Source organism: Anomaloglossus baeobatrachus, chromosome 11 (assembly GCF_048569485.1).
Source record: "Anomaloglossus baeobatrachus isolate aAnoBae1 chromosome 11, aAnoBae1.hap1, whole genome shotgun sequence".
NCBI classification, from domain to species: domain Eukaryota; kingdom Metazoa; phylum Chordata; class Amphibia; order Anura; family Aromobatidae; genus Anomaloglossus; species Anomaloglossus baeobatrachus.
This window is the reverse complement of record NC_134363.1, coordinates 68,447,616-68,475,587: the sequence shown is the minus strand read 5'-3', so window position 1 is coordinate 68,475,587 and position 27,972 is coordinate 68,447,616. Positions and strand designations below refer to the sequence as shown.

At 44.1% G+C, this 27,972-nt stretch overlaps 1 protein-coding gene across 2 annotated transcripts in view; it reads left to right on the top strand.

Annotated features, from left to right (window-relative positions):
- The window catches only part of EMP3 (epithelial membrane protein 3 (MAM blood group)), a 111,879-nt gene that overhangs the window by 59,120 nt on the left and 24,787 nt on the right, over positions 1-27,972 (top strand). For both annotated transcript variants that reach the window (XR_012727593.1, XM_075329225.1), the window contains exons 2-3: positions 8,772-8,871; positions 11,761-11,863. Coding sequence is in view for 1 of the 2 variants with exons in the window: in XM_075329225.1 (XP_075185340.1) it covers positions 8,794-8,871; positions 11,761-11,863 (181 nt within the window). In the remaining variant the exon portion in view is untranslated. The remainder of the gene's footprint in view (positions 1-8,771; positions 8,872-11,760; positions 11,864-27,972) is intronic.

Below are 27,972 nucleotides of genomic sequence, written 5' to 3'. Positions count from 1 at the left end.
GGTACTTCCCCGTACCTAGCGTGACAACAGACCACCCACAAAAACTTTGGGCAACAGACACTATTCACTCATAAACTGGTGACAGGTCCTCTTAATGGATCTTATGATCACAAGAAGTACTACTATATCTCTAGAATGTCATTTATTTCTTAGTAGAAGTCTGACCTCTCCATCTATGCTGCTCACTGCAGTCCTTTTGGCTTCTCGTAGAACAGCGACACTCCAACCAGCCTGATTTGGGGGATTCCAAAACAACTCAACTTTGGTGAAAATCTGTAACAAAATCACATGGCTTAATGCGACCCACCACGCTTGCACTGAAAAGTGTCTATGCATTTGTCATGTATAGTCACACCTACATAGGGTCCTCTGTTTGCATCCCATTGCTTCCTCCTCCCAATTCCAAGACTAACATTCCAGTTCTCCTGCATCTAAGATGGCCACCAGAGCAACATGAAGAGTGCATTTCTAAGAGTAGACCATGTCTTCGCAACACAGGAAAGGCATGGCTCAACATGGTTTAGACTTACTAATGTGTGGCTTATGTTAATGCGACCGCCATATTGGATTCAGGGAGATTGTAACGCTGGTCTTTGTTGAGAAGGCAGCAGGAAGCAAACAGAGTGCACCAGAAGAGATGATCATTCATGTCAAATGAATAGTAATTTTTCAGTGCTGAGGGGAAGGGTTGGTAAGAAGAGGTATGTAATCCACTCCAGCCTTGATGTGTGTCATCCATACTATGTTTGCTCCTCCTGTGCTTGCTTGTTTCCACCTTGGCCTTGCAGTGTACAGAAGAGTCCAGCGTTTGTATGATCCGGCAGAGCTTGGCATCGATGCAGGGATAGAGTTACGAAAGTGAAATAATACAACATCAAGCGTATCAAGGTTCACACCAAATGTTACCAAATCCCAGGTAAAAGTAATAAGTGTAAATGAGAGGTCATCAATGGTCCATAGCCCATGGCACTGAGATGGAGGGGAGATTTCAGGATGTGAGGATAGTGTGGCTCTGACCTTTTGTACAGCCAGAAAACCTGCTCCCAGGGCTGTGATAGTACAATGGACTCTTCTACCCTCTAGGATAGTGCTTTGTGAGGTGCTCCCTAGTAGTTGGTAGGGTTCTGCAGGAGGATCAGTAATCACAAAAGGTGTTTAGTACTTTCTCTGGATGCTGCTGTCTCTAGTTTAGCAACATTATTAAATCACTGAATATATATTCTATATTGATATAGTTCAGGAGACATATGAAAAATAAATTGAGAAGTATTTTCAATTTTGGAGTAGATTTCAACCACTAATATGAGGCATAACCTTGGTTTATCTGGTGAGGGCCGAAGAGAAAAAGTTTGAGAAGCCGTGGTTTAGGAGATACACAAAAGTCACGTGAAAGACAACTGCTCTTAGTACAGTGAAAAAAAGACATTGGGATGAAGAGTTGGTGATGGTCTCCTAGAGTCTGCTGATTAGGACTGACAGAAATTAAGTCAGAGGTTTTCCACTTCTAATTTCACCTCCTTTCATTTGTCCTAACTCTTCCTAACTAACACTTTCCTAATATACTTCTACTACCTGCCCTTCTCCTGTTAGCTCATCTTTCTATGGTTCCTATATGTTTCTGTTGTAGTTCTGACTCTGCTACCTCAGATCTGGGGAATGGAATCAGACGAATTGAGCAGGGCCAGTGGTGGGGGTAAGGCTGCCTTTGTGAGTGTCAGCAGTCTGGGCACCCATGTTCAGATCAGACTTCACTCCTCTCAGCCTGGAGCTTGGTTTGCAGTGTGGTGTTTCATCTGACAAGCGCTGCGATGTTCTGATCATTAGATAGTATATCACAGGGTTTGTCAGCTGAAGGCGGTTCAAGGCATCATTCGGGCAGAGGAGAGTGAAGCCTGATGCGTTTGCCAACTGAATCTGCTGATAGTCTCTTCAAAGAGGAAGAAGACTGGAACTCTCGTGCCACCTATTAAACCTTGCAATCATAAAAGTCAATATTGACCCTTTAATAGCCCACCCATATGACTTAGAATAAGAACCAGACATTCCATTTGTAGACATGTGTTTTACCCTTGTCAGAATAAAGCATTGCATGGCCTAGAAGTTTTTTTTACACTGGCTTGGCACTCTACTCAAGGAAAAATGTTCCCCCTTAAATCTCCTCTTAGAGGCCTCTCACCAAGCTAAATAAAAACATCTTGCTTTGCACTGATGAGGGGCAAATCCTCCAAAACATATGTCTGCAAATGGAGGGACTTTTAGGATTTTTACATCCAATAGGTGGCATTTCCTCTCCGAAGAGGCAATTTGCATACTTAAATTCCCAGAGGAGCATTGCACAGCCTATAAGTCTCTTTACGCTGTCTGTAGACTCTCCAGTTGTTCTCTCATTTCTAATAGTGAAAACCGTCCTTTTTACAATAGTGTAGATGATATTAAAATCCACATTATGATCTTAAATTTACATAGAATTTTCCTAAACCCCATTCATATGCATCATCATATTGTACTGCAGATTTAATGTGCGGAATTTGTTCCAAACGTCTGTAGTAAATATGTGTGAATATGGCCTTACCACTTCTCCGTGAGATTCTGGAGTAGTTCAGTCATTTATCATAAGTTATTTCAGACTATCATGATCTCATGCTGTGTTTATACTTGTGGGCAGAGGGGTGTGACATTGGCATAGAATATATAAAAAAAGGAAAACACATTTCCAAAGGGATAAACAGGACCAAAGAGAAGAACTAAGAAGTAGGAGAGGATACACTGAGGTGGCCGAGCAAGAATGTGGTGAAAATGACCACTAGAACTTCCTAATCCGGACATGTGGGCGCTTTGCTATGGTTAGTGTTGTGTATGTAGATGTAGAGGAGAGCCATCGGTTGGCCGGCAGGGACCCGTTCTAGTTTACTAAACTGAGCTTAGGTATGTAATCTGCCCTGGCTTGGGGGTGCAACCCTTACTTGATTCTTCAGGGGTACGTCCACCACCCCACAACTTGTCACCATCGTAGATGTAGCAGGACAACACTTCCCACACAAAGATCCTTTACAAAACAATAACTGTTTTATTTGTTCTTCAATGTTCTGGTCAGACATGGCCATACATTCCTGTTCTGCTGCCGCTGTTTTTTAGGGTACGTTTCCTTTCTAGTCGTCACCCTGAGTATTAGCCTTCCAGCAGCCGAATCTAAACTTCTGTTTTCCCTTGTTTCTTGTCTCCACGGCTTGCCTGGTCCGCTCCACTACCTCAGACAGCTTTTAGCCTCTCAACTTGTAAATGGGCCCTCTGGCGGTATACTTACTCCAATGCCCAACTGGTCCCTGGACTCTTTTAAGCCCGTCACGAGGTGAGCCATTGGCTCCAGACTGTTGGAGGATACCTCATGGTTCCGTGATGGACTCTAGTACAGAGCTCGTTCGTTATGCTCATATATTCTGTTCATAAATTGCACAAGATTAATTGAATTTTATGGGTTTTTTAGCCTTTTACTGTGTAATCTTGGATTTATGTTGTCTAATAGAAAGTGACATTTGTAAATCTGACTGTGTTAATCTCCATAGATTAAAACCAGGCAGTTTAGAAAGTTATATATGAGATTACATTATCAAGTGATTGGTATTTTACTGATATTGTAATATTTGAAGGATTGATATAAATAGAAAAAATAATGTTTTTAGTGTAAGTCTGTGTCCTCTAGCAAAAAATACTCTAAAAGCCACCCAACCTTCTATACAAAACATGTAAATTTACTACTCTTAAAAGGAGTTTTTCAGTAGGATTTCACAGCCTAAACTAGTTATGTGTGACAAGTCCACAATACATGACCAGTCCATTCCTAAAGTATTTTGAATTATGTTACTGAGGCTGAAGAGATATTTGTATATCTGAAGCTTCTGTCACTCCAGCTCTATTCCCCGCTCTGTGCCTCCTCCTCCTTGGTTAATTGTCAACCTAAATACTGTGTGATATCAGGCAAAGGAGTTGTCAATCAAGCAGGAGGAGATGGCACAAGGTGTGGAATAGAGCTGGAATGACAGAGGCTTCAACTCTGCATATAGGTCTTCAGCCTCATTTGCAAGCAACTCAAATGCTAATTTCTCAGTAGCGGAGGAACAGACTGGCCATATGAATGTAATGCTGGATTTGTCTTTGAAAGAAACTCACCGAAAAGGACGTCAAATTAAAAAATTTACCAAAACCAAGTCACAATATTAATGCACTATAGGATGCAGCAGTACACTGGTGGACACAGACAAAAAAGGGCCCCTGTGCAAGAACAACATATGGACCCATTTCAGGTCAAAATCTCATCATAATACACAATTCCTCCTACTTTGGAAGTAGAAATGGACCCCCTTACCTCTTGGTGGGCCCCTGCAGTGCATTAGTATTGTGACTTGGTATGGGTCACTATGGCTGCATTTTTTCTGTGATTTATCTTTGCTACATGGACATATAAATAGTATGGAGTGTGAAATCCTGCAGACTGATTCCCTTTAAATGAGTTGTCTCAAGAAGGAATTCCAACCCCCTCCAGCGATCAGCTGCTAACACTGGGGGGGGGCAGCATCTGGGTACACATACTACACTACACATTCATGTTAATAAACACACAAGCGGTCTTTTTGTAGGAGGACACTTCCATTTCATAACAGTATTAATATTGTGAAAAAATATCTGTCCATAACATTTTTTCAAAAAGGAGCACAAACGTCCCAAGTAATAAATAATCTTTATTTAATCTATTAAAATCTAAACAGACAATAAAAGGGATGTATACAGAAAAAACACAAAATAGCAGCATAATAATATTGCACATCAATTCCACAATGGGTTAAAGTGACGAGTACTGTGCAAATATCTGCAAGACCACCTCCTCCCTAATTCAGTATAAATAGCACTGTTTATTTAATTCTATACTGTACATATAATAAATAGCATAATGCCCATTACAACAAATATAGAAATGAAGGTAGATAATTCACTGAAATATTGCTGGTTATAATAGCTGTTCAGTCACTAATCCTCTTGTGCACAATATCCCAGCTGTGAGTGAGAGGGGGATCAGTAACTGGGTTGCGTCCTGTTCAAGCGCTGTACCACGCCTACATGCAGGACTGTGTATACAATGTAACTTAGATAAGGATCCACCGGCCACTACTGACAACTCCCACCGGTCGGAGAAATGTAATGCCAACCAGGTGCCGTGTGGACCAAATACCCAACCCAATCCTCCAGTCACTCACAGTATGTTACCTGGGTAAATCAAGCAATAAGATGCTGCTATCCGCTTACCCCGACGTACGTTTCGCCTGATCGCTTCAACGGGAGGCAAGTTATTAAATAAAGATTATTTATTACTTGGGACGTTTGTGCTCCTTTTAAAAAAAATGTTATGGACAGATATTTTTTCACAATATTGATACATTCATGTTAATGCCTTGGATGCCATGAATACCTGACCATGTAATTTTTGTACAGGATATATCAGTCTGTATGTCTGTCTTCTGACTAATGGAGGCAAGCCCTGAGCAGGGGATCCCTCTTTGGTGGTAGTATTTTCCTGAAAAGCATATATGGACAGGGGTTGCCATTAAAGACAACCTTTTGACTGTATTTTTTAAATTTTAATTGACTATCCCTCCAATTGGTGTTGATTCACTGATTCTGGAACAGTTTTTCTTTTTTTTACGTGCCCCTCTATTCCAAAGTTATGCCCCCTAGAAATAAAGGTGTAAAGTTTCCCCTGAACAAACTGGGCGTATACCAGAGAACTTCTATGGGTGTTTGCGATTTTTTACTCTGACTCTAACCAATCAAAGCATGGCCACGCCCACAGAGGATTTCTGTGGTATACGCCCAGTTAGTTGAAGGGGAAATTTGAACTATTATTTCCGGGGGTCATAACTTTGTAATGGAGGGGCACAGAAGAAAAAGAAAAACTGTTCCCGAGTCAGTGCAGAAGCAACAATCGGATAACTTACTCAACTTAAATGTAAAAATCCAGTGGAGGGTCCCCTTTAACTAAATTGTTGCATCATTCTATACACATGATTTAATGTGTTATGTTAAATAGTTTATGTGATAATCATTTAATAAGCAATAAACCTTAGTGACAAGGTATGGACTTGAATTTAGTAAAGGTTCTCCCCTCATGAACCTTTGGGGCTTATAATTATGCAAGCTCATCAGGCCATCAGATGATGATTCTCTGGTAATGTTTGGGCAGCACGGTGCTCAGTGGTTAGCACATTTGGTTTGCAGTGCTTGGGCCTCCTGGGTTCAAACCACAAAGGACAAAATCTGCAAGGAGCTTGTATGTTCTCTGTCACACAGATGTGTTTACTAACTTCGCCAATTGTCATGGCAGTGCCGGATCTGTTCAGATTACTGATTCTCAAACTCTGCCTCATAACTTCTCTGATATCCGTAATTAGCGCAGGCTGATTTGAGTGCTGACTAACAGATAGATAGTTCATTGGCAGGCTAGCAAGATTCTGCTGGGATGCTTGTGAGTCATCTTTGATCACATGCTGTAGGGGAGCTTAGCACATCTGCTCCCCTCCTATATATGCTGGCTGGACGCTTCCAATAGTGCCAGCTATAGTTTATCTTAGCTGTTCTAGTGAGGAGTTGTGATCCAGATTAAATGGTGGCTGTAGTATGTGTTGTTGTGTGCAGTTGTGGAGTAAACCCTTGTTGTCTTTTGCCGATACCTTCCTGGTCTTGCTTTTCTCCTGAGTCTCTCATTATTGGTTACTGTGTTTTTGCAGTATTTCAGAGTTTTGTTTTTTTCCCTATTTGTTTCCATTTCTCCTCCATCTTCCTTCCCTGGAGGGAGTGGGAAATAAGATCAGTTTTGGTCAGGAGCTTAACCAGGCACGAGACTCAAGCATCTCCACCATTAGGGGTAACCCTGAGGTTAAGGATAGCATAGGGACAGCATTGGAGCCCCTGTCCCTCACTTTCCTACAGTTGCATTGTGATATTCTCCCCGTGTTTGAATGGGTTTCCTTTCACGCTACAAAAACATCTAGATTGTGAGCCCTAATGGGGACAGCGATCATAATGTCTGTAAAGCACTGTGAAATATGATGCATGATAAATAGGTATTTGCTTGTAATTTTGTCAGGAGAGATAAAACACATGGAATTAAATTTCCCCCAGTTCCCAATCTGAGCTATTACATGGATCCCTCAAAGGGAGAAATTCTAATATTAGAGAATAATTGTATATTCATTAATATTAAGTAGGAATATTCACTAAATTAAATTGTTAAATTTAAATTGTGTTGCAATTATAAAAAATTGTTTTTCATGTATTTTATTGTATCTTTAGCCACTAGCAAAGAACACAAGACTTTAATTTAATCAGATGACTACCTGACATATAGCCATGTATTATAATAATAATAATAATAATTATTATAATAATATAGTAATAATAATAATAATCCTTATTCATATAGGGCCAAAATGTTCTGAAGCACTTTTTGAATCTGTAAAATGTGATGGTGACAGCACATATACGTATAGCAGCATGTAAAAGTTTGGGCCACCCCATGGTCAAAGTTACTCTTATTGTGAACAGTTAAGCAAGTTGAAGATGAAATTATATTTACAAGGCATAAAGTTAAGAGATGATACATTTCCTTTGTATTTTAGGCAAATAAAAATGGATTTTCATCTTTTTCCATTTTAAAATTAACAAAAAAGGAATAGGCTGATCTAAACGTTTTGGCACCCTGCATGATTAGTGCCTAGTAGCACCTTTGTCACAGGTGTGTCACAGTTGACAGACAGTCCCGTGGTATCCAGCTGTAGAAGGTCGCAGAGTTTGCCTACACAACCTGCTCCCTGACATTCTATTCTTTCTGCTGTGGTGTAAATGGTATCCAATGTATCTTGCTTGGGGTTTATCCCTTTCCTTATAGGACCCTGCAGATATCCTCACCTTTCAGTTACTAATCATCATTACTTTCCCTTGTGCCCTTAAATACCCATCTTTCCCCTTGGTGTTTGCTGGTGAAAGAGTTATATTCTTATGCAGGCCTTGGATGCATGCAGTCAGCTTGCAATCATCTGAAGAAATATTGTCTCTTTTTTCTGTTTCTCTCCCCAAGTCTTCTTGGAGATAAGTTATTTGTTCACGCCCCCTGTTTGTGCTCCCTATATCTTCTTTAGAGCTTAGTGGGGTTGACTAAGCACTCATCACATCCATTCCTTAACTAGGGCCCAGTTCAGGGTCAGCCAGGGTCATGTATCCTGCCCATCGCATAGGTGTGGAACCTATCTAGGGTGGTCAGAGAAGCCAGAGGCCAGCGGAAGGTTTGGTCAGGAGTCACCATCTCCCTAGACACACGGTCTCCCTTCCCTGTCGCCATAAGCCTGGTACTTCCCCATATCTAGCATGAAAACCTCTTTTGGACAGTATCACAGCTTGTAAACGCTTTTTGTAGCCAGTCAAGAGTCTTTCAATTCTTGTTTGAGGGATTTTTATTCATTCTTCCTTGGAAACGTCTTGCAGGTCTGTGAGATTCCTCAGTCGTCTTGCATGCACTGCTCTTTTGAGGTCTAGCCACAGATTTTCAATAATGGGACCTGAAATGGTCATTGTAACTTGCTTAATTGTTCACATAAACAGTAGTTTTCACCAGGGGTGCCCAAACTTTCATATGACAGTATATACTCTCTGTTTTATGTCTGAACGTGTTCCTTCGTGATTTTTACCTTGTGTAATAACTGTCACTGATCATTGTTTTTCTGCAGGTTTCTTATAAAAGATAGGAAGATGAGTCTTCTACTTTTTGGTATAACTGCCCTACACATCATCATCTTGATCATTCTCTTCGTTGCCACCCTTGACAGTGTAAGTAAATCAATCAATCTAAACAGAATCAGCCATCTTTCACTATGATAAATCAGTCAGATCGAGCTGATCACAGACCCCGGGTGAAAGGAGAATCTTCAACAATCCTTATTTCCATTGAACTATACAACACGTTTCTACCCCTTATGGGGTCTTCATCAGTGCTAGTGGGCACAAACAGCCAGAAAAAATGTACTTATGATTTGCTCATTGTTTGAGTCATACGAGACTTGGTTCATAACTTCATATTTTATGGTTCTTTGCAAAATATCAATGAAGAGATTCAAGTGGTGTGAAGAATCTTAGTCTTGAGCTGCTGTCTTGCATTCCATATTTAATACAGTACTTACAGCCATTTCATAACACACTCAGTGGTTGGTGTTACTGTAAAGGTTTTGTTAAAACATTTATGTAAAGCATCTGGAGTATGCACCGTCATACTGTTAATCATTGCTTGCAATACAGTTACTAGGTGTCAGGTATCCGTAGACTTTAATGGTATTCTTGTATTCCGAGTTGTCCTCCATTCACAATTATCTTCCAAAATGTTGTCCATTTAAATACAAGAAACATATTCAAAATGTTTGACATGCTTTATTACTCTCATAGTCTGATGTTGTATAGTGACTGAGAAGGCAGAAAAGTCAAAGACTATAGGCAAGTTGTGATATTATATAGACATATCCATAAGGCCACCTTCTACTGTACAATATGGTGCCACATGAAGCCATCATAATATGAGAGAACAAGTATAAAGCCCTTGAGTGGTCATCAACTGGTTAAAATAATTAGAATGTAAGAACATTAGAGTACATTTATTTCTTTAGAAGTGGACATGGACTTGTTTTTAAGCATTAAACAAGAAAAATAATAATGGAGTGGTCCTTCTTCATAGTTACATAGGTTGAAAAAAGACCTAGGTCCATCTAGTTAAACCTTCCCCCACCAGTTCTACATTTCTCCATCAAGTCTTGATATAAAGATGTCAAAATTGATCTATACAGTACAATAGACTCCCATGATCAAAGTTCTATCCGTGTCCGGCTGTCCTGGTAAAAATCGGTCCCGGGTTTTGTCAGCTCCACTTTTGTGTTGAGCTCAATGCAGGAGAAGGCTTTCTATGTCAGGCCCATTCCAGTAGGAGTTGTCCGGGACTTTGCTTATTTTTCTCTATAGGGCTAAGAACTTACAGGCAGGTAGTTGTTAACTACATGCCTGTTCTCCCTGACACCTCTCTCTTCCGGCTTAAGGTAGTTATGGACTGCTCCTGCTGCCAACTGTGATGCATTATTTGACCTCATGTCAGTAGAGCAGCGTCTTCTCTTCCTAGCTGCTCTGTCAATGGGGTGTCATTGTTGATGTCATACTGATTGACAGGTGGCTACCCGCAGTTTGGAAGTGTGAAGATGGCTGTAAATCAGCATGACATCGGCAGAGATGCCAGGTCGATAGAGGAAATCAAAGGTTGCCCTGTTGATGAAGCATCATAATCTCTGGCATGAGTGGTCCATGACCACTCTGAGCTGGCAGAGACTGGCAATGTCACGGATGTGACTAGGGATCCAGGGGAGACTATATTGGCCCTAAAGCTGGAGTCCATGCACTCACCCTAACCCTGAATGATAGGGAAACCCTTAATGGTAAGGAGGTCCAGGTCATGAACCTAAGCCCTATGTCCTGTCCTCATCCCTGATGTTATGACCCCCCTAGACAACCCACCACCCAGGGGGAATGGGCAATAACAGGAGCCAACACCCCACCAACAAATATAGACCAAACAGGGGTAGCAACAACAACAAAACCTACTCGTACACACGGCAGTCACACACAAAAGGAGCCTCTAAAAGTGCATGAGGAGAAACCACATAAACAGGGAGGAATAATTCCAATGTTGCAGCCAACAGAACAACAGAGAGTAAATACACAGCTCCTTCCACCTCCTGGCCAAGCTTCCTAATGATAAAAAATAACTGGCAACCTCTGTTGGATGTAGAGGGTATTTATAGAACCTGGGCGTGGTCCCCTCCGGAAACACCTGACAAGGAGTCAGGAGCTGCTGGAATTAACCCTCTCCTCCCCAAAGGAAAGGGAATTCATCTCATATGCAGAGTCCCACAAGACAAAGTGAGACTCTGACCCAGAACATGTCACAAACTCCGCAACAGGGGAAAGTCCGTGACAGGCACCAGTCAGAACAAGGCGTTATTTAGCAACTCCCTGCCTGTGATTTCTTGGCCCAATAGGAAAAATTAGCAAAGTCACAGATAACCCTTTAACTAATAAAATGAGCAAATCAGTCAGTCCTTGATATACATCACAAATTATGTGGCAAATTCGGAAGCTCCCACATGTGTTCAGCTGAATGCAGAAATGGATCTGCACTGACAGTATATTAGTACATTGTACAGTGGTGTTAAGGCTCCTTTATTATCAAAATATTCAGGCTACATGTTTCAATACCAAATTGGTATCTTCATCAGGGTTAAGCTTAACACATTTGGAAACGTTTTTAGTATTTATACCACATGCATATGGATTTTTACTGTACTGGGCCTGATGAAGATACCAATTCGGCGTCGAAACACATACCTCAATATTTTGCCATTAAAGGAGCCTTGGCTGTATCTTCAATAGCAGTGTCCATGTCCTGCAATATTTTTCTACATTGTGTAATTTATTCTAGTGATCATTGAGAGTCTTAGAGTTCTGAACCTTGATGATACATTTGTCATATGCCATCAATGTGTAAAGTGATACAACCCTTTTAGGAAGACTAATGCCTATGTTATAACTTAATTCTGCTTGGCTGCTATTAGAAATAATTTGAAAAAAATGGCATGTATGAAAGTGAAGATGCCGTGTAACCTGCCGTCTTTATTATTTCTCCAGTCTTGGTGGGTGCTCTCACAAGATGAGACTCTGAACCTATGGCATGACTGCATCTATAACAACAGCTCGGAGAGCTGGATGTGCACCTCAGTGTCTACAAACGGTAAGTTTACCTGATACACATCTTGATATATTTGTTTGAAAACTATTCCAGAACTACATCAAATATGGAGGCATATAGAACCTAATTTTTCATTTTTACATTTTTTCCTGTTATTGATGATGATCAAAGAACATTTAGCTCTAAAGAAAGTAAACTCCTATGCATTAAAAGATTAAATAACGGTTCAAGTGACATTAAAAGGGTATTCTTATAATGTTCTGATCATTCGGGATGAAACCACTAGGGCCCACGGTCACGCCAAGAAGAGGTGTCTAAATCCGGAAGCTGGGCTCTGCAGATATTCATCCTTAAAGGGAATCTGTTAGCAGGTTTTTGCTATGTAATCTGAGGACAACATGCTGTAGGGGTTTAAAAACAAAAATCAACTGTGCCTCTCTTATCAGTGTGCGATTGTTTACTTAAACGAAAGGCTTTATGACCAAGTGATTATCATTGCTGGACTACAATGTCACGCGCACAGCAGTCTGGCATGCCCCCTGCTATGATCGACACCTCATTGTCAATGCTCAATGTCTATTGAGAGCTTGATGCTGGTGGGACAGCTCACTCAGCTCTGCTACATGGCTAAATCTAAAATTTCTGAGTGTGTCAGAATGGCTGCAGACAGTAATCTAAGTGATACATCATTGGATTTAAAATCTCTTTAAAAATTCTGAATGTGTCAGAAAGGCTGCAGATAATAATCTAAGTGCTACATCGTTGGATTCAGAATCTCTCTAAAAATTTCTGAGTGTGTCAGAACGGCTGCAGACAGAAAGCTAAGTGATACATCATTGGATTCACAATCTCTCTCAAAATTCTGAGTGTGTCACAACGGCTGCAGCCAGTAATCTAAGTGCTACACCGTTGAATTCAGGATCTCTTTGCCTACATCATGCTGCTCTCAGATGAGATAGCAAAAAAAGATTACCTTTTTCTAGAATTTGTCCTTTCTTGGGGTGCAAGCCTGCAGTCACTCTATGCAACTGCAGACTTGTGCACCCTTAGAAGCGCGAAGTCAGGATTCAACGGTGCCATTTGTGGACAGTCAAGTGACCGCATGTAAGCGATATGCCACCAGAGAATGAAAGGAGGCCCCAAAGAAGCAGAAAAGTCCAAACTACAGCCGACTGTGGTACACTTGATACTAGGTTCATTATATAAAGGGAGGAAGTTAGTAGTCCTATACAAGTGTTACATAGCCTTGTACGCGGATCCTCAGATTATTGGTTCTCAGCCACACAATAGTTTTGTAGTAAAATGGTCACCGTAGCAGTAATAAAATGAGACATTCATCTTGAATAGTCTTTACCTGGTCTTTAGTGGCAACAGCAAACGAGCAGAGATTTATAGACGGTGGAAGAAATAAGCCCTCTGGTCTGTATACAACAACGCAAATCAGCCATAGCCTTGACCTCACCATCAAAGCTGTTGGTTTTCTATATATTATGGGATGACTTTGCATCTGTCAGACTTCCTAATATATCCTGTATGTAATACGACCAAGAAGACTGGGTTCTCGGAATCATTTCCTGCGATGGAGATACAGAACCTCAGTCTGACACTGCTGGGTACAGACTTTTTTCATGGGAAAACTCCAACCAACTTTTTTGTAATCTTCGCAAGAACCTAGTAAGATCTGTAACCATGCTACCCACCCTACACTGGGAGTAACATACTCTTACTTATATAGGACAAAAAAACACAGGTCCATTAGGTTCTACCTTTCTCCCCCAGTTATACATTTTCTATTACTGGATTATCTATAACCCATAATGCCATTTGTTGTGAAAGAAGCTTCCAGCTCTTTTTTAAATGTTGTTTAGTATCTGACATTACTACTGCTTATGGTCGAGAATTCCACAGTCTTACTGCTCTAACTGTAAAGAATCCTTTCCTATTTCCTTCCAGAATAACATTTCCTAAACATGAATGCCTCCTAGTACTTTGTATAGTCTTTGGAAGTAATAAGTCAGGTTAATGGCCGCCACCCCATGAAATAATCTAGCTATCTGCCTATAGCTTTTCAATATTGTTTTTAGAAAGTGGAGCACAAGACTGGATCACATATTCTAAATGTGGCTTTACAAGTGGCTTGCTGTATAGAGGGGTAACAATACGTTGGGATCACAGGATTTGACTTTCTTTTTATACACCCTAAAATCTTGCTTGCTTTACCAGCTGCTGCCTGACATTGAGTGCTGCTGCTCAACTTACTTGTAGCCAGAGTACGCAAGTCCTTCTCCTGTTCTGTAGTCCTGAAAATATTTCCATTTATTCTATATCAGAAATAGAGTTACTCCAACCTACTATACCTAATTACTAGATGCATTACTCTACATTTATCAACATTAACCCTCATCTGCCATGCATTTGCCAATGCAAACATCTTAGCAAGATCATTTTGTAATATTGTACAGTCTGACTCAGTTTTTATTATCCGACATAATTTGTAGGATGTGTCATCATCAAAGACTGACTCTGAATGCCATCTACAAGGTTACTAATAAAGAAAATAAAATTAATTGGTATTTACACTGATCTTTGCAGTCCCCACTGCTGATCTTTGTGGTCCCCACTGCTGATCTCTGTGGTCCCAACTGCTGATCTTTGTGGTCCCCACTGCTGATCTCTGTGGTCCCAACTGCTGATCTTTGTGGTCCCCACTGCTGATCTCTGTGGTCCCTACTGCTGATCTTTTTGGTCCCGACTGCTGATCTCTGTGGTCCCTACTGCTGATCTCTGTGGTCCCTACTGCTGATCTATGTGGTCCCCACTGCTAATCTCTGTGGTCCCCACTGCTGCTTCATTTGGTCCCCACTGCTGATCCTTGTGGTCCTCACTGCTGATCTCTGTGATCCTCACTACTGATCTCTGTGGTCCCTACTGCTGATCTTTGTGGTCCCCACCTCTGATCCTTGTGGTACCCAATACTGATCTCTGTGGTCCCCTCTGCTGATCTCTATGGTCCCCACTGCTGATCTCTGTGGTCCCCACAGCTGTTCTTTGTGGTCCCCACTGCTGATCTCTGTGGTCCCCACCTCTGATCCTTATGGTACCCAATACTGATCTCTGTGGTCCCCTCTGCTGATCTCTATGGTCCCGACTGCTGATTTCTGTGGTCCCCACTGCTGGTCTTTGTGGTCCCTACTGCTGATCTTTTGTAGTCCTCACTGATGATACTTGTGGTCTCCACTGCTGACTTTATCTCATTTAGAGAATGTACCTTTTACAACAGCTCTTTAATTCTTGTACCTTAATTATTTCTTTACCCATCTGCATATAAAGTCCCATAGTTTTTCCTTTTGAAGCTTCAGTACAAGGCTGTTGAGTGTGGTCCAATATCAAATACCTTTATAAAGTTCAGATAAATCGTATCAGCCACATGTCCATATCCATATTTGCACTTACATCATCATAGAAATGCAACATATTTGTTAGTTACGACTTGTGTAATGAGGACTAACAAGTTTAAAACAGATGATTACAGAGAAATAAAGGAACAATTTGCTTTTCCATTTATTGTGGCTAAATTATGTTTTCACTAGTTTGAATTTAGGATGGAATTCAGCCATATTTGTTACCAGATTCAGGAAAACTCTTGAGATTTGCTTGAAATCAATATCAATAGCCAAAGTGTCCTACACTAACCCCCCAGGAATAGTGCAAAAAGTTCCCACTAAGAGGGTCTGAGAGTGTAACATATAACAATTAGTTATTACATTGAGCACCATATACAAGTGCATCTCAATAAATTAGAATATCATCAAAAAGTTAATTTATTTCAGTAATTCAATACAAAAAGTGAAACGCATATATTATATAGAGTCATTACACACAGAGGGATCTTTTCCTATATATTATATAGAGTCATTACACACAGAGGGATTTATTCCTATATATTATATAGAGTCATTACACACAGAGGGATCTTTTCCTATATATTATATAGAGTCATTACACACAGAGGGATCTATTCTTATATATTATATAAAGTCATTACACACAGAGTGATCTATTTCTATATATTATATAGTCATTACACACAGAGGGATCTATGCCTATATATTATATAGAGTCATTACACACAGAGTGATCTATTCCTATATATTATATAGAGTCATTACACACAGAGGGATCTATTCCTATATATTATATAGAGTCATTACACACAGAGGGATCTATTTCAAGTGTTTATTTCTGTTATTATTGATGATTATGGCTTACAGCCAATGAAAAGCCAAAAGTCATTATCTCAGAAAATTAGAATATTATATAAGACCAACTAAAAAAATTATTTTAAACTCAGAAATGTTGGCGCCTACTGAAAAGTCTGCACAGTAAATGCCTCAATACTTAGTCAGGACTCCTTTTGCATCAATTACTGCATCATTGCGGCACTGTGGCATGTAGGCGATCAGCCTGTGGCACTGCTGAGGTGTTATGGAAGCTCAGGTTGCTTTGATAGCAGCCTTCAGCTCGTCTGCATTGTTGGGTCTGGTGTCTCTCATCTTCCTCTTGACAATACCCCATAGATTCTCTATGAGGTTTAGGTCAGATGAGTTTGCTGGCCAATCAAGCACAGTGATACTGTGGTTATTAAACCAGGTATTGGTACTTTTGGCAGTGTGGACAGGTGCCAAGTCCTGCTGGAGAATAAAATTTCCATCTCTGAAAAGCTTATCGGCAGAAGGAAGCATGAAGTGCTCTATAATTTCCTGGTAGACGGCTGCGCTGACTTTGGTCTTGTTAAAACACAGTGGATCTACACCAGATGACATGACTCCCCAAACCATCACTGATTGTGGAGCTGTGACACCCTGGCCTATCAGGTCGTCACGGGGTATTGTGCAATCTGCCCTTCGGCACAGTATCCACCCTCCTTGGTTACGGGTCCTGGTGCTTTAGTGTTGCTAGCAGCTGAGCCAATCAAAACCCTAGGAACACTTTACACTGTACCCACCAGACACACTATTGGGGGGCCTGAAGGGAATAGGGCTGCCCACATGGGGGGTTGGTAGGGGAGATTGGGAAAGTGAAAGGAGAAGTGAAGTGGTAGTGGAAGGAGAAGGAGGTGAAGTGACTCTCATGAGGAGAGGTCACAGGTGGAGCAGGGCTCCTGAGTACTAGGTGGCAGACGTTGGTCTGGGCCTGGTAGGAGCTGGAACCCCGGTCACAGTGGATAGTGTCAGGGGAAACGGACTGCCGAGAAGGCCGTCCGGCAGCTTTGAGCTATCACCGGGCAGGGGCCAGGGCACGATGGGGTACGTGGACCCTAGGCCGGGAAGTAGCTTCATGCGTCCTGGTAATTTACCCGACGGAGGTGAAGACTTCAAGTGTCATCCCCAACCCGCTACAAAATCGGGGTACTAGCGCACCGATGGGATAGGACTTTCCCAATACAGTCCAAAGAAATCCTACGCATGAGCCCTGAGAGCAAGCTCACTCCGTTAGTCATACGGGTGAGCGGGACCCGAAAAGTTTCAGACTTGAGGGTCCAAAGAAGAAAACACAGGTGCCAAGGAAAGGGTCACAGACTAACCGCAACACCAAGGACACGGACCCAAGCGTACTCCTTCCCAGCTGCAGTGGTGCTCAGAACTCTGGTTTACAACCTGTCGGTGTGGTTATTTCTGGACTGAGTGAGTACACTGAAAAACCCTTCAATCCCCAACCGCACCCGTACACCACCATCACTGGGCTCCCTGGGCAAAAACCCCCTACCCCCGGAGGGGTTAAAACACCTTGCTGTCATACCACCGCCACCAGGTGTCCCCAACAGCAGCGGTGGAACCCTATCTTACCACGCACCGTGAGTGGCGTCACGAACTTTCCTAATCCCGTGTATATACTCCCCCACTCCTTTTTAATTCGACTGTCTGCGCGGACCCCCGGGTCCGGAGACCCCTCGAGCCACCACGGCTCCGGATCCGAGCGGCTCAGCTGCTGCTACAGGGGCGGTAAACCTCCTTCACACTAGACCTCAATTAGCTTGGATTGTGGCCTCTCCACTCTTCCTCCAGACTCTGGGACTGCGATTTCCAAATGAAATGCAATATTTACTTTCATCTGAAAACAACACCTTGGACCACAGAGCAACAGTCCAGTTATTTTTCTCCTTGGCCCAGGTAAGACGCATCTGGCATTATCTATTGGTCATTAGTGGTTGACACAAGGAATGTGACACTTGTAGACCATGTCCTGGATATGTCTGTGTGTGGTGGCTCTTGAAGCACTGACTCCAGCAGCAGTCCACTCCTTGTGAATCTCCTCCAAATTTTGAATGGCCTTTTCTTAACAATCCTATCAAGGCTGCGGTTATCCCGGTTGCTTGTCCACCTTTTTCTACCACACTTTTTCCTTCCAATCAACTTTCCATTAATATGCTTGGATACAGCACTCTGTGAACAGCCAGCTTCTTTAGCAATGACCTTTTGTGGCTTACCCTCCTTGTGGAGTGTATCAATGACTGCCTTCTGGACATTTGTCAAGTCAGCAGTCCTCCCTATGATTGTGTAGCCTACTGAACGAGACAAAGGGACCATTTTAAATGCTTAGGAAACCTTTGCAGGTGTTTTGTGGTAATTATTCCAATTTCTTGAGATAATGACTTCTGGGTTTTCATTGGCTGTAAGCCATAATCATCAACATTAACAGAAATAAACAGTTGAAATAAATCCCTCTGTGTGTAATGACTCTATATAATATATAGGAATAGATCACTCTATGTTTGTAATGACTATAATATATATATATATATATATATATATATAAATAGATCTCTCTGTTTACAATGACTCTGTATAATATATAGGAATAGATCCCTCTGTGTGTAATGACTCTATATAATATATAGGAATAGATCCCTCTGTGTGTAATGACACTATATAATATATAGGAATAGATCACTCTGTGTGTAATGACTCTATATAAAATATAGGAAAAGATCCCTCTGTGTGTAATGACTCTATATAATATATGCGTTTCACTTTTTGTATTGAATTACTGAAATAAATTAACTTTTTAGATCCCTCTGTGTGCAATTGTGGCACCCTAAACTAGCCAGGTCGTCACAGGTAACACACTCCCCCCCCACACGCCCCAGGCAGTTACACTAGAGAAACACAAAACCCTTGTTGCCTCCCTCCAGGGTCTGATGTCCACACCAGGTGGGGCGGAGCCAGGCGGTTGGCCCCCGCCCACCGAGGAATTCACAGGCCTGGAGGCGGGAAAGGGAGGGAGTTGATTTGAGGAGGTGGAAGTGAGAGGAGTAAAGTGGAGAGTGTCTGGGTTTGTGGCCCAGGCACTGACAGCAAGGTTGGCAGATGGTGGTGGCTGTCTGCAGGAGTGGTGGATCAACGCGGAACCGTAGGACCGGGGTCGGGTGGTGGCCCACCGGTACCGACCGGGGAGCGAAGTGAAGCTAGCACACACAGGCAGGGCCATCGGACCCCAACTAGGCTTGGAGCCGCCGTCAACAGTCAAATCCGAGTGTGACAGGAACCGCAGGGGTTTCCTAACAACCAAAGACCCGTTAGAAGGCAACCGTCCGCACCGTGAGGGTATACAGCCACCGCCAATGGCTAGAGATCCAAGGGCCAGCATCTATGGGCAGAACGGGCTCCTCTGGCATCCATACACCGGGGGGAGTGAACTACCGTTGGGAACCCATCGTGGTCAAGACAGTACACAAAGGTGCAGGGAAATACAGCCGCCATCACCTGTCCGGGGAGAGACACTGCAGCCGGCTGCGGGACCCGTCCATCCAGCCGTTTGGTTTACCGGAGACTTTGTGCCTCTTTTGCTGAGTGAGTACACCCGTGCCATCCGGCACCGCGCCGCGCTGTCCCTGCAACCCTGCACCTCACCAACCCTGCCTCCCCGTCACACCACCGGGCCCCGGGACCACCAACCCCTACCCACGGAGGAGGAAAACAACATCCCAGCTGCTCCCTACCATTGCTCCCGGGATCCCCGTCACCAGCAGCGGTGGTGCCCATCTTCACCACAACCTGTGGGTGGCGTCACAAACTAAATCCCCAAACAAACTAACCCCCTTTTCACTCACGGGCGAGGAGCGCCGCTCGAGTCCCCGGATCCGGCCCACCGTTCGAGTCACCGAGCAGCAGCAGCGCCGGACCCGAGCGTTAGTGAGTGCAGTGCCCCGCCGCCCACGACAACTTGGCGTCACGAACAGGATCCTACCCATCTACTTACCAGTAGAAGTGCGCCTTGCAGTCTCCGCCGGCGGCGTCTGGCCGAAAAATTGAAAACGCCGCCATCTTTGGCGTGAAAATCTCCCGCTCGAGCGTCTTCCCCGAGTAGGGAAGGCGCGAAAGCGAAGCCCCGCCCCCAACAAGCATAAGTGCTGAAGAAAACCAAGGGGGGACGGGAAAAAGATGTCTGCGCCCGACGGAGCTGTTGGAGGAGTGGCGATCGCAGCCGCAGCAGCACCCGTAGATGGAAACGGGATAGCCCATGCTCTGGCCGCAGGAGCGGGGGAGGCCGCGGGCCCAGCGGTCGCCCAGGTGATGCCATTCTCCCTGCCTTATGTGCCCAGTGCTACCTGGCTACCGCAGTACGATGGGAAGCCTGATGCTTTGCAGGTGTTCTGGAAAAAGATTAGCCCGGTCCTCGATTTATATCCCTTGACTGATAGGCAACGGGCAGCGGTGGTGCTAGGGCAGCTAACCGGCGCGACTGAGCAGGAGACGGTGACCTGGACCGACGCGGACCAGGCCTCAGTGACTACCATTTTTGAGAAGCTACAAATCGCTTTTGAGACCTGCACGGAAGCGGAGCTGCGGATGCAGTTCTATCAGTGTCGACAGCGGCCTGCGGACAATATAAGAGACTATGCCTTGCGTCTGCAAACAGCTCTCCATACGCTGAAGCGGGTGGATACTATTAATGATGCGGATAGCAATAAGATGCTAGTGGAACAATTCCTGCAAGGGTTGGGGTCTGCAGAGGACAGCAAGCAACTATGGCTGTGGGCACTAGAACACCCCAATCTGGACTTTGCAGTATTGAAAGAGCGGGTCATCAAGGCCCTGCAGGCCCCAACACCAGACACTCCTGAGGCGGCCTCATGGCCGGCTGAGACCGCTCCCATCACAGTGCCCTACCGGCCCCAGCAGCGCCCGTCGGGATTATGGAGGAGCTAGCTGCCCAGGTCCGCCGCATGGATGGAGACCTAGCCAAGATCCTCGCCGCCCTCCAGCTTCTGATGAGAGTCAAGCCCCCAGGAGGGATCCAGCTCGCCGACAGCCCGGAGGACGTCCCTTGGATGCAGCAGAGAAGGACCAATGACTTACGGTATGGGCCTCCTATTTCTTACAGGTGCAGCAAGCCTGGCCACTACTCTAGGTGGTGCCTGTTAAACGAGCAACCCCTGGGGCCAAGGGCCAATCCTCAGGAGTAGACACCAACAGCCCCCCCGATTGGCGAGACCGGTACGTCGGAGCTCGCCCCATCATTCCTCTGGCAGTGGATGGCATCCCGCTCATTGCCCTCTTGGACACAGGATCAAAGGTAACCACTATACCATACACACTGTGCCAACAGTATTGGGGTACTGACGAACTTGCACCCTCTGATGATAGCCTGACCCTTGTCGCAGCTAATGGACTCACGCTAACCCAAGTGGGATACAAACAAGTGACCCTGACCGTGGGACGTGCGGAGTTAAATAACCAAGGGATGATTGTGGTGATGAATGAACCCAGTGACCATAACCCAAAAGTGATCCTAGGGACCAATGTGATGGAGCATTGTATGAGTGAGGTGCTGAGACTGTTGCAGCAGTTGGCCGCCACAGCAGCAGGAGGCAGACAGAGGGCTGTGCAGCGTGAGATCCGGGCCCTTCTGTATCGGCAGAAAGTGAACTCAACCGGTGGAGAGATTGGTGGAGTATGGGTGATGGATGTGGCCCCCTTGGTAGTGCCACCCCGAAGTGAGATGATGATTTGGTGCAAAACAGCAGTAGGCCCCCAGGGGCACGACTACGTGGTGATGGTGGAACCCACGCCTTCTGAGCACTGGCCCACGGTGATGGCAGCCAGAGGGGTGGTTGACGTTAAAAAGGGGAGAGTGCCTGTAAGAGTGCTGAATTGTGGAGAGGAGGAAGTCAGGCTCCCCCGTTACGCTACCTTTGCCAAGTTGCTCACCCTAGATCCTCGCACTATTCACGAAGCCGTCCCTCCTACCTAAGCATCCCCTGCTAGTAACCATACAGCCCCTGAACAGTTAGAGGAGTGGTGCCAGGAACTACACGTAGGCACTGACACCATACCCACGCATCACAAAGAGGGGGTATACAGGGTGGTGCAGGAGTATGAACAGGTTTTCAGCAAACACCCGTTAGATTTCGGGAGGATTAAGGGAGTTAAACACCATATCCCTACAGGCCTACATCCACCCATCAAAGAGAGGTATAGGCCCATTCCGCCAGCACACTATCAATGCGCCAAAGACATGTTGAAGAACATGAAGGAGGCAGGGGTCATTCGGGATAGTTGTAGTCCCTGGGCAGCCCCACTGGTGCTGGTAAAGAAGAAGGATGGCACCATGAGAATGTGTGTGGATTACCGGAAGATCAACCAGATCACGCATAAAGATGCCTATCCTCTCCCCCGTATCGAAGAGTCGCTAGCTGCGCTGAGAACTGCTAACTAGAGTTGAGCGCGGTTCGTGGTTCGAGGTTCTCCAGTTCGCGGCTCGAGTGATTTTTGGGGGCTGTTCTAGATAGAACTAGAACTCGAGCTTTTTGCTAAAGCTCGATAGTTCTAGATACGTTCGAGAACGGTTCTAGCAGCAAAAAGACCAGCTAATTCCTAGCTGGCTTTCCGCTGTAATAGTGTAAGTCACTCTGCTACTCACACTATTATGACATTTCAGTGTATAGTGTGCGGGAACAGCGCATTCAGATCACTGCTGTATGGATGATGGCGATCGCCATTTTTTTTTTTTTCCCTTGTCTTCCTTCCCTAAGCGCGCGCGTGTAGTGGGGCGGGCCAGCATGTCAGCCAATCCCAGACACACACACAGCTAAGTGGACTTTTAGCCAGAGAAGCAACGGCATGTGTGATAGGATGTCCATGTCACATGTCCCTGCATTATAAAACCGGACATTTTCCTCCAGCACGCCATTATCTGCCTTCTGCGTCCTTGGTGTCAGTCATCACTGGCGCAGCTCCTATCGCCGATACTGCTGTATACGCTCCATACACAACGCTGTACAGCATAGGGATAGCACTTTCTATCAGTCCTTTTAAGGGCTCATACCGGCAGGGTCAGAGCCATAGGTGACAGGTCCGTGAAAACAGAGTTTAACAGCTACACAAGATGACAGCGTCTGTGTAGCTAAGGTCAGGGATTTCCTCGCTGCATTTCCCCATTAGGAGGGATAGAAAGGCAGGCTTCCTTTCCTCTACCCAGACCCACAACCCTGCCACTGTACCCTCCTGCCCTTTGCACACTCCAACTCATTGTTACTAAGCCAATATACTTGCAAACACTGAGTGAACTTCGTGGCATCCTAAACGTGGCTGTTGGACTTCTGTATCGTCCCACAAGTGCAAAGATATTTGCAGCACCTCTGCATTGCACACTCAAACTCATTGTTACTAAGCCATTATACTAGCAAACACTGAGTGAACTTAGTGGCATCATAAAAGTGGCTGTTGGACTTCTGTATAGTCCCACTAGTGCAAAGATATTTGCAGCACCTCTGCATTGCACACTCAAACTCATTGTTACTAAGCCATTATACTAGCAAACACTGAGTGAACTTAGTGGCATCATAAAAGTGGCTGTTGGACTTCTGTATCGTCCCACAAGTGCAAAGATATTTGCAGCACCTCTGCCTGCATTGAACACTCAAACTCATTGTTACTAAGCCATTATACTAGCAAACACTGAGTGAACTTAGTGGCATCCTAAACGTGGCTGTTGGACTTCTGTATCGTCCCACAAGTGCAAAGATATTTGCAGCACGTCTGCCTGCATTGCACACTCAAACTCATTGTTACTAAGCCATTATACTAGCAAACACTGAGTGAACTTAGTGGCATCCTAAACGTGGCTGTTGGACTTCTGTATCATCCCACAAGTGCAAAGATATTTGCAGCACCTCTGCCTGCATTGCACACTCAAACTCATTGTTACTAAGCCATTATACTAGCAAACACTGAGTGAACTTAGTGGCATCCTAAACGTGGCTGTTGGACTTCTGTATCGTCCCACAAGTGCAAAGATATTTGCAGCACGTCTGCCTGCATTGCACACTCAAACTCATTGTTACTAAGCCATTATACTAGCAAACACTGAGTGACCTTAGTGACATCCTAAACGTGGCTGTTGGACTTCTGTATCGTCACACAAGTGCAAAGATATTTGCAGCATCTCTGCCTGCATTGCACACTCAAACTCATTGTTACTAAGCCATTATACTAGCAAACACTGAGTGAACTTAGTGGCATCCTAAACGTGGCTGTTGGACTTCTGTATGGTCCCACAAGTGCAAAAATATTTCCAGCACCTCTGCCTGCATTGCACACTCAAACTCATTGTTACTAAGCCATTATACTAGCAAACACTGAGTGAACTTAGTGGCATCCTAAACGTGGCTGTTGGACTTCTGTTTAGTCCCACAAGTGCAAAGATATTTGCAGCACCTCTGCCTGCATTGCACACTCAAACTCATTGTTACTAAGCCATTATACTAGCAAACACTGAGTGAACTTAGTGGCATCCTAAACGTGGCTGTTGGACTTCTGTATCGTCCCACAAGTGCAAAGATATTTGCAGCACCTCTGCCTGCATTGCACACTCAAACTCATTGTTACTAAGCCATTATACTAGCAAACACTGAGTGAACTTAGTGGCATCCTAAACGTGGCTGTTGGACTTCTGTATCGTCCCACAAGTGCAAAGATATTTGCAGCTCCTCTGCCTGCATTGCACACTCAAACTCATTGTTACTAAGCCATTATACTAGCAAACACTGAGTGAACTTAGTGGCATCCTAAACGTGGCTGTTGGACTTCTGTATCGTCCCACAAGTGCAAAGATATTTGCAGCACGTCTACCTGCATTGCACACTCAAACTCATTGTTACTAAGCCATTATACTAGCAAACACTGAGTGAACTTAGTGGCATCCTAAACGTGGCTGTTGGACATCTGTATCGTCCCACAAGTGCAAAGATATTTGCAGCACCTCTGCCTGCATTGCACACTCAAACTCATTGTTACTAAGCCATTATACTAGCAAACACTGAGTGACCTTAGTGACATTCTAAACGTGGCTGTTGGACTTCTGTATCGTCACACAAGTGCAAAGATATTTGCAGCATCTCTGCCTGCATTGCACACTCAAACTCATTGTTACTAAGCCATTATACTAGCAAACACTGAGTGAACTTAGTGGCATCCTAAACGTGGCTGTTGGACTTCTGTATGGTCCCACAAGTGCAAAGATATTTCCAGCACCTCTGCCTGCATTGCACACTCAAACTCATTGTTACTAAGCCATTATACTAGCAAACACTGAGTGAACTTAGTGGCATCCTAAACGTGGCTGTTGGACTTCTGTTTAGTCCCACAAGTGCAAAGATATTTGCAGCACCTCTGCCTGCATTGCACACTCAAACTCATTGTTACTAAGCCATTATACTAGCAAACACTGAGTGAACTTAGTGGCATCCTAAACGTGGCTGTTGGACTTCTGTATCGTCCCACAAGTGCAAAGATATTTGCAGCACGTCTGCCTGCATTGCACACTCAAACTCATTGTTACTAAGCCATTATACTAGCAAACACTGAGTGAACTTAGTGGCATCCTAAACGTGGCTGTTTGACTTCTGTATCGTCCCACAAGTGCAAAGATATTTGCAGCTCCTCTGCCTGCATTGCACACTCAAACTCATTGTTACTAAGCCATTATACTAGCAAACACTGAGTGAACTTAGTGGCATCCTAAACGTGGCTGTTGGACTTCTGTATCGTCCCACAAGTGCAAAGATATTTGCAGCACGTCTGCCTGCATTGCACACTCAAACTCATTGTTACTAAGCCATTATACTAGCAAACACTGAGTGAACTTAGTGGCATCCTAAACGTGGCTGTTGGACATCTGTATCGTCCCACAAGTGCAAAGATATTTGCAGCACGTCTGCCTGCATTGCACACTCAAACTCATTGTTTCTAAGCCATTATACTAGCAAACACTGAGTGACCTTAGTGACATCCTAAACGTGGCTGTTGGACTTCTGTATCGTCACACAAGTGCAAAGATATTTGCAGCATCTCTGCCTGCATTGCACACTCAAACTCATTGTTACTAAGCCATTATACTAGCAAACACTGAGTGAACTTAGTGGCATCCTAAACGTGGCTGTTGGACTTCTGTATGGTCCCACAAGTGCAAAGATATTTGCAGCACCTCTGCCTGCATTGCACAATCAAACTCATTGTTACTAAGCCATTATACTAGCAAACACTGAGTGAACTTAGTGGCATCCTAAACGTGGCTGTTGGACTTCTGTTTAGTCCCACAAGTGCAAAGATATTTGCAGCACCTCTGCCTGCATTGCACACTCAAACTCATTGTTACTAAGCCATTATACTAGCAAACACTGAGTGAACTTAGTGGCATCCTAAACGTGGCTGTTGGACTTCTGTATCGTCCCACAAGTGCAAAGATATTTGCAGCACCTCTGCCTGCATTGCACACTCAAACTCATTGTTACTAAGCCATTATACTAGCAAACACTGAGTGAACTTAGTGGCATCCTAAACGTGGCTGTTGGACTTCTGTATCGTCCCACAAGTGCAAAGATATTTGCAGCTCCTCTGCCTGCATTGCACACTCAAACTCATTGTTACTAAGCCATTATACTAGCAAACACTGAGTGAACTTAGTGGCATCCTAAACGTGGCTGTTGGACTTCTGTATCGTCCCACAAGTGCAAAGTTATTTGCAGCACGTCTGCCTGCATTGCACACTCAAACTCATTGTTACTAAGCCATTATACTAGTAAAGATTGAGTGAACTTAGTGGCATCCTAAACGTGGCTGTTGGACATCTGTATCGTCCCACAAGTGCAAAGATATTTGCAGCACCTCTGCCTACATTGCACACTCAAACTCATTGTTACTAAGCCATTATACTAGCAAACACTGAGTGAACTTAGTGGCATCCTAAACGTGGCTGTTGGACTTCTGTATCGTCCCACAAGTGCAAAGATATTTGCAGCACCTCTGCCTGCATTGCACACTCAAACTCATTGTTACTAAGCCATTATACTAGCAAACACTGAGTGAACTTAGTGGCATCCTAGACGTGGCTGTTGGACTTCTGTATCGTCCCACAAGTGCAAAGATATTTGCAGCATCTCTGCCTGCATTGCACACTCAAACTCATTGTTACTAAGCCATTATACTAGAAAACACTGAGTGAACTTAGTGGCATCCTAAACGTGGCTGTTGGACTTCTGTATCATCCCACAAGTGCAAAGATATTTGCATAACCTCTGCCTGCATTGCACACTCAAACTCATTGTTACTAAGCCATTATACTAGCAAACACTGAGTGAACTTAGTGGCATCCTAAACGTGGCTATTGGACTTCTGTTTAGTCCCACTAGTGCACAGATATTTGCAGCACGTCTGCCTGCATTGCACACTCAAACTCATTGTTACTAAGCCATTATACTAGCAAACACTGAGTGAACTTAGTGGCATCCTAAATGTTGCTGTTGGACTTCTGTATCGTCCCACAAGTGCAAAGATATTTGCAGCACCTCTGCCTGCATTGCACACTCAAACTCATTGTTACTAAGCCATTATACCAGCAAACACTGAGTGAACTTAGTGGCATCCTAAACGTGGCTGTTGGACTTCTGTATCGTCCTACAAGTGAAAGATATTTGCAGCACCTCTGCCTGCATTGCACACTCAAACTCATTGTTACTAAGCCATTATACTACCAAACACTGAGTGAACTTAGTGGCATCCTAAACGTGGCTGTTGGACTTCTGTATCGTCCCACAAGTGCAAAGATATTTGCAGCACCTCTGCCTGCATTGCACACTCAAACTCATTGTT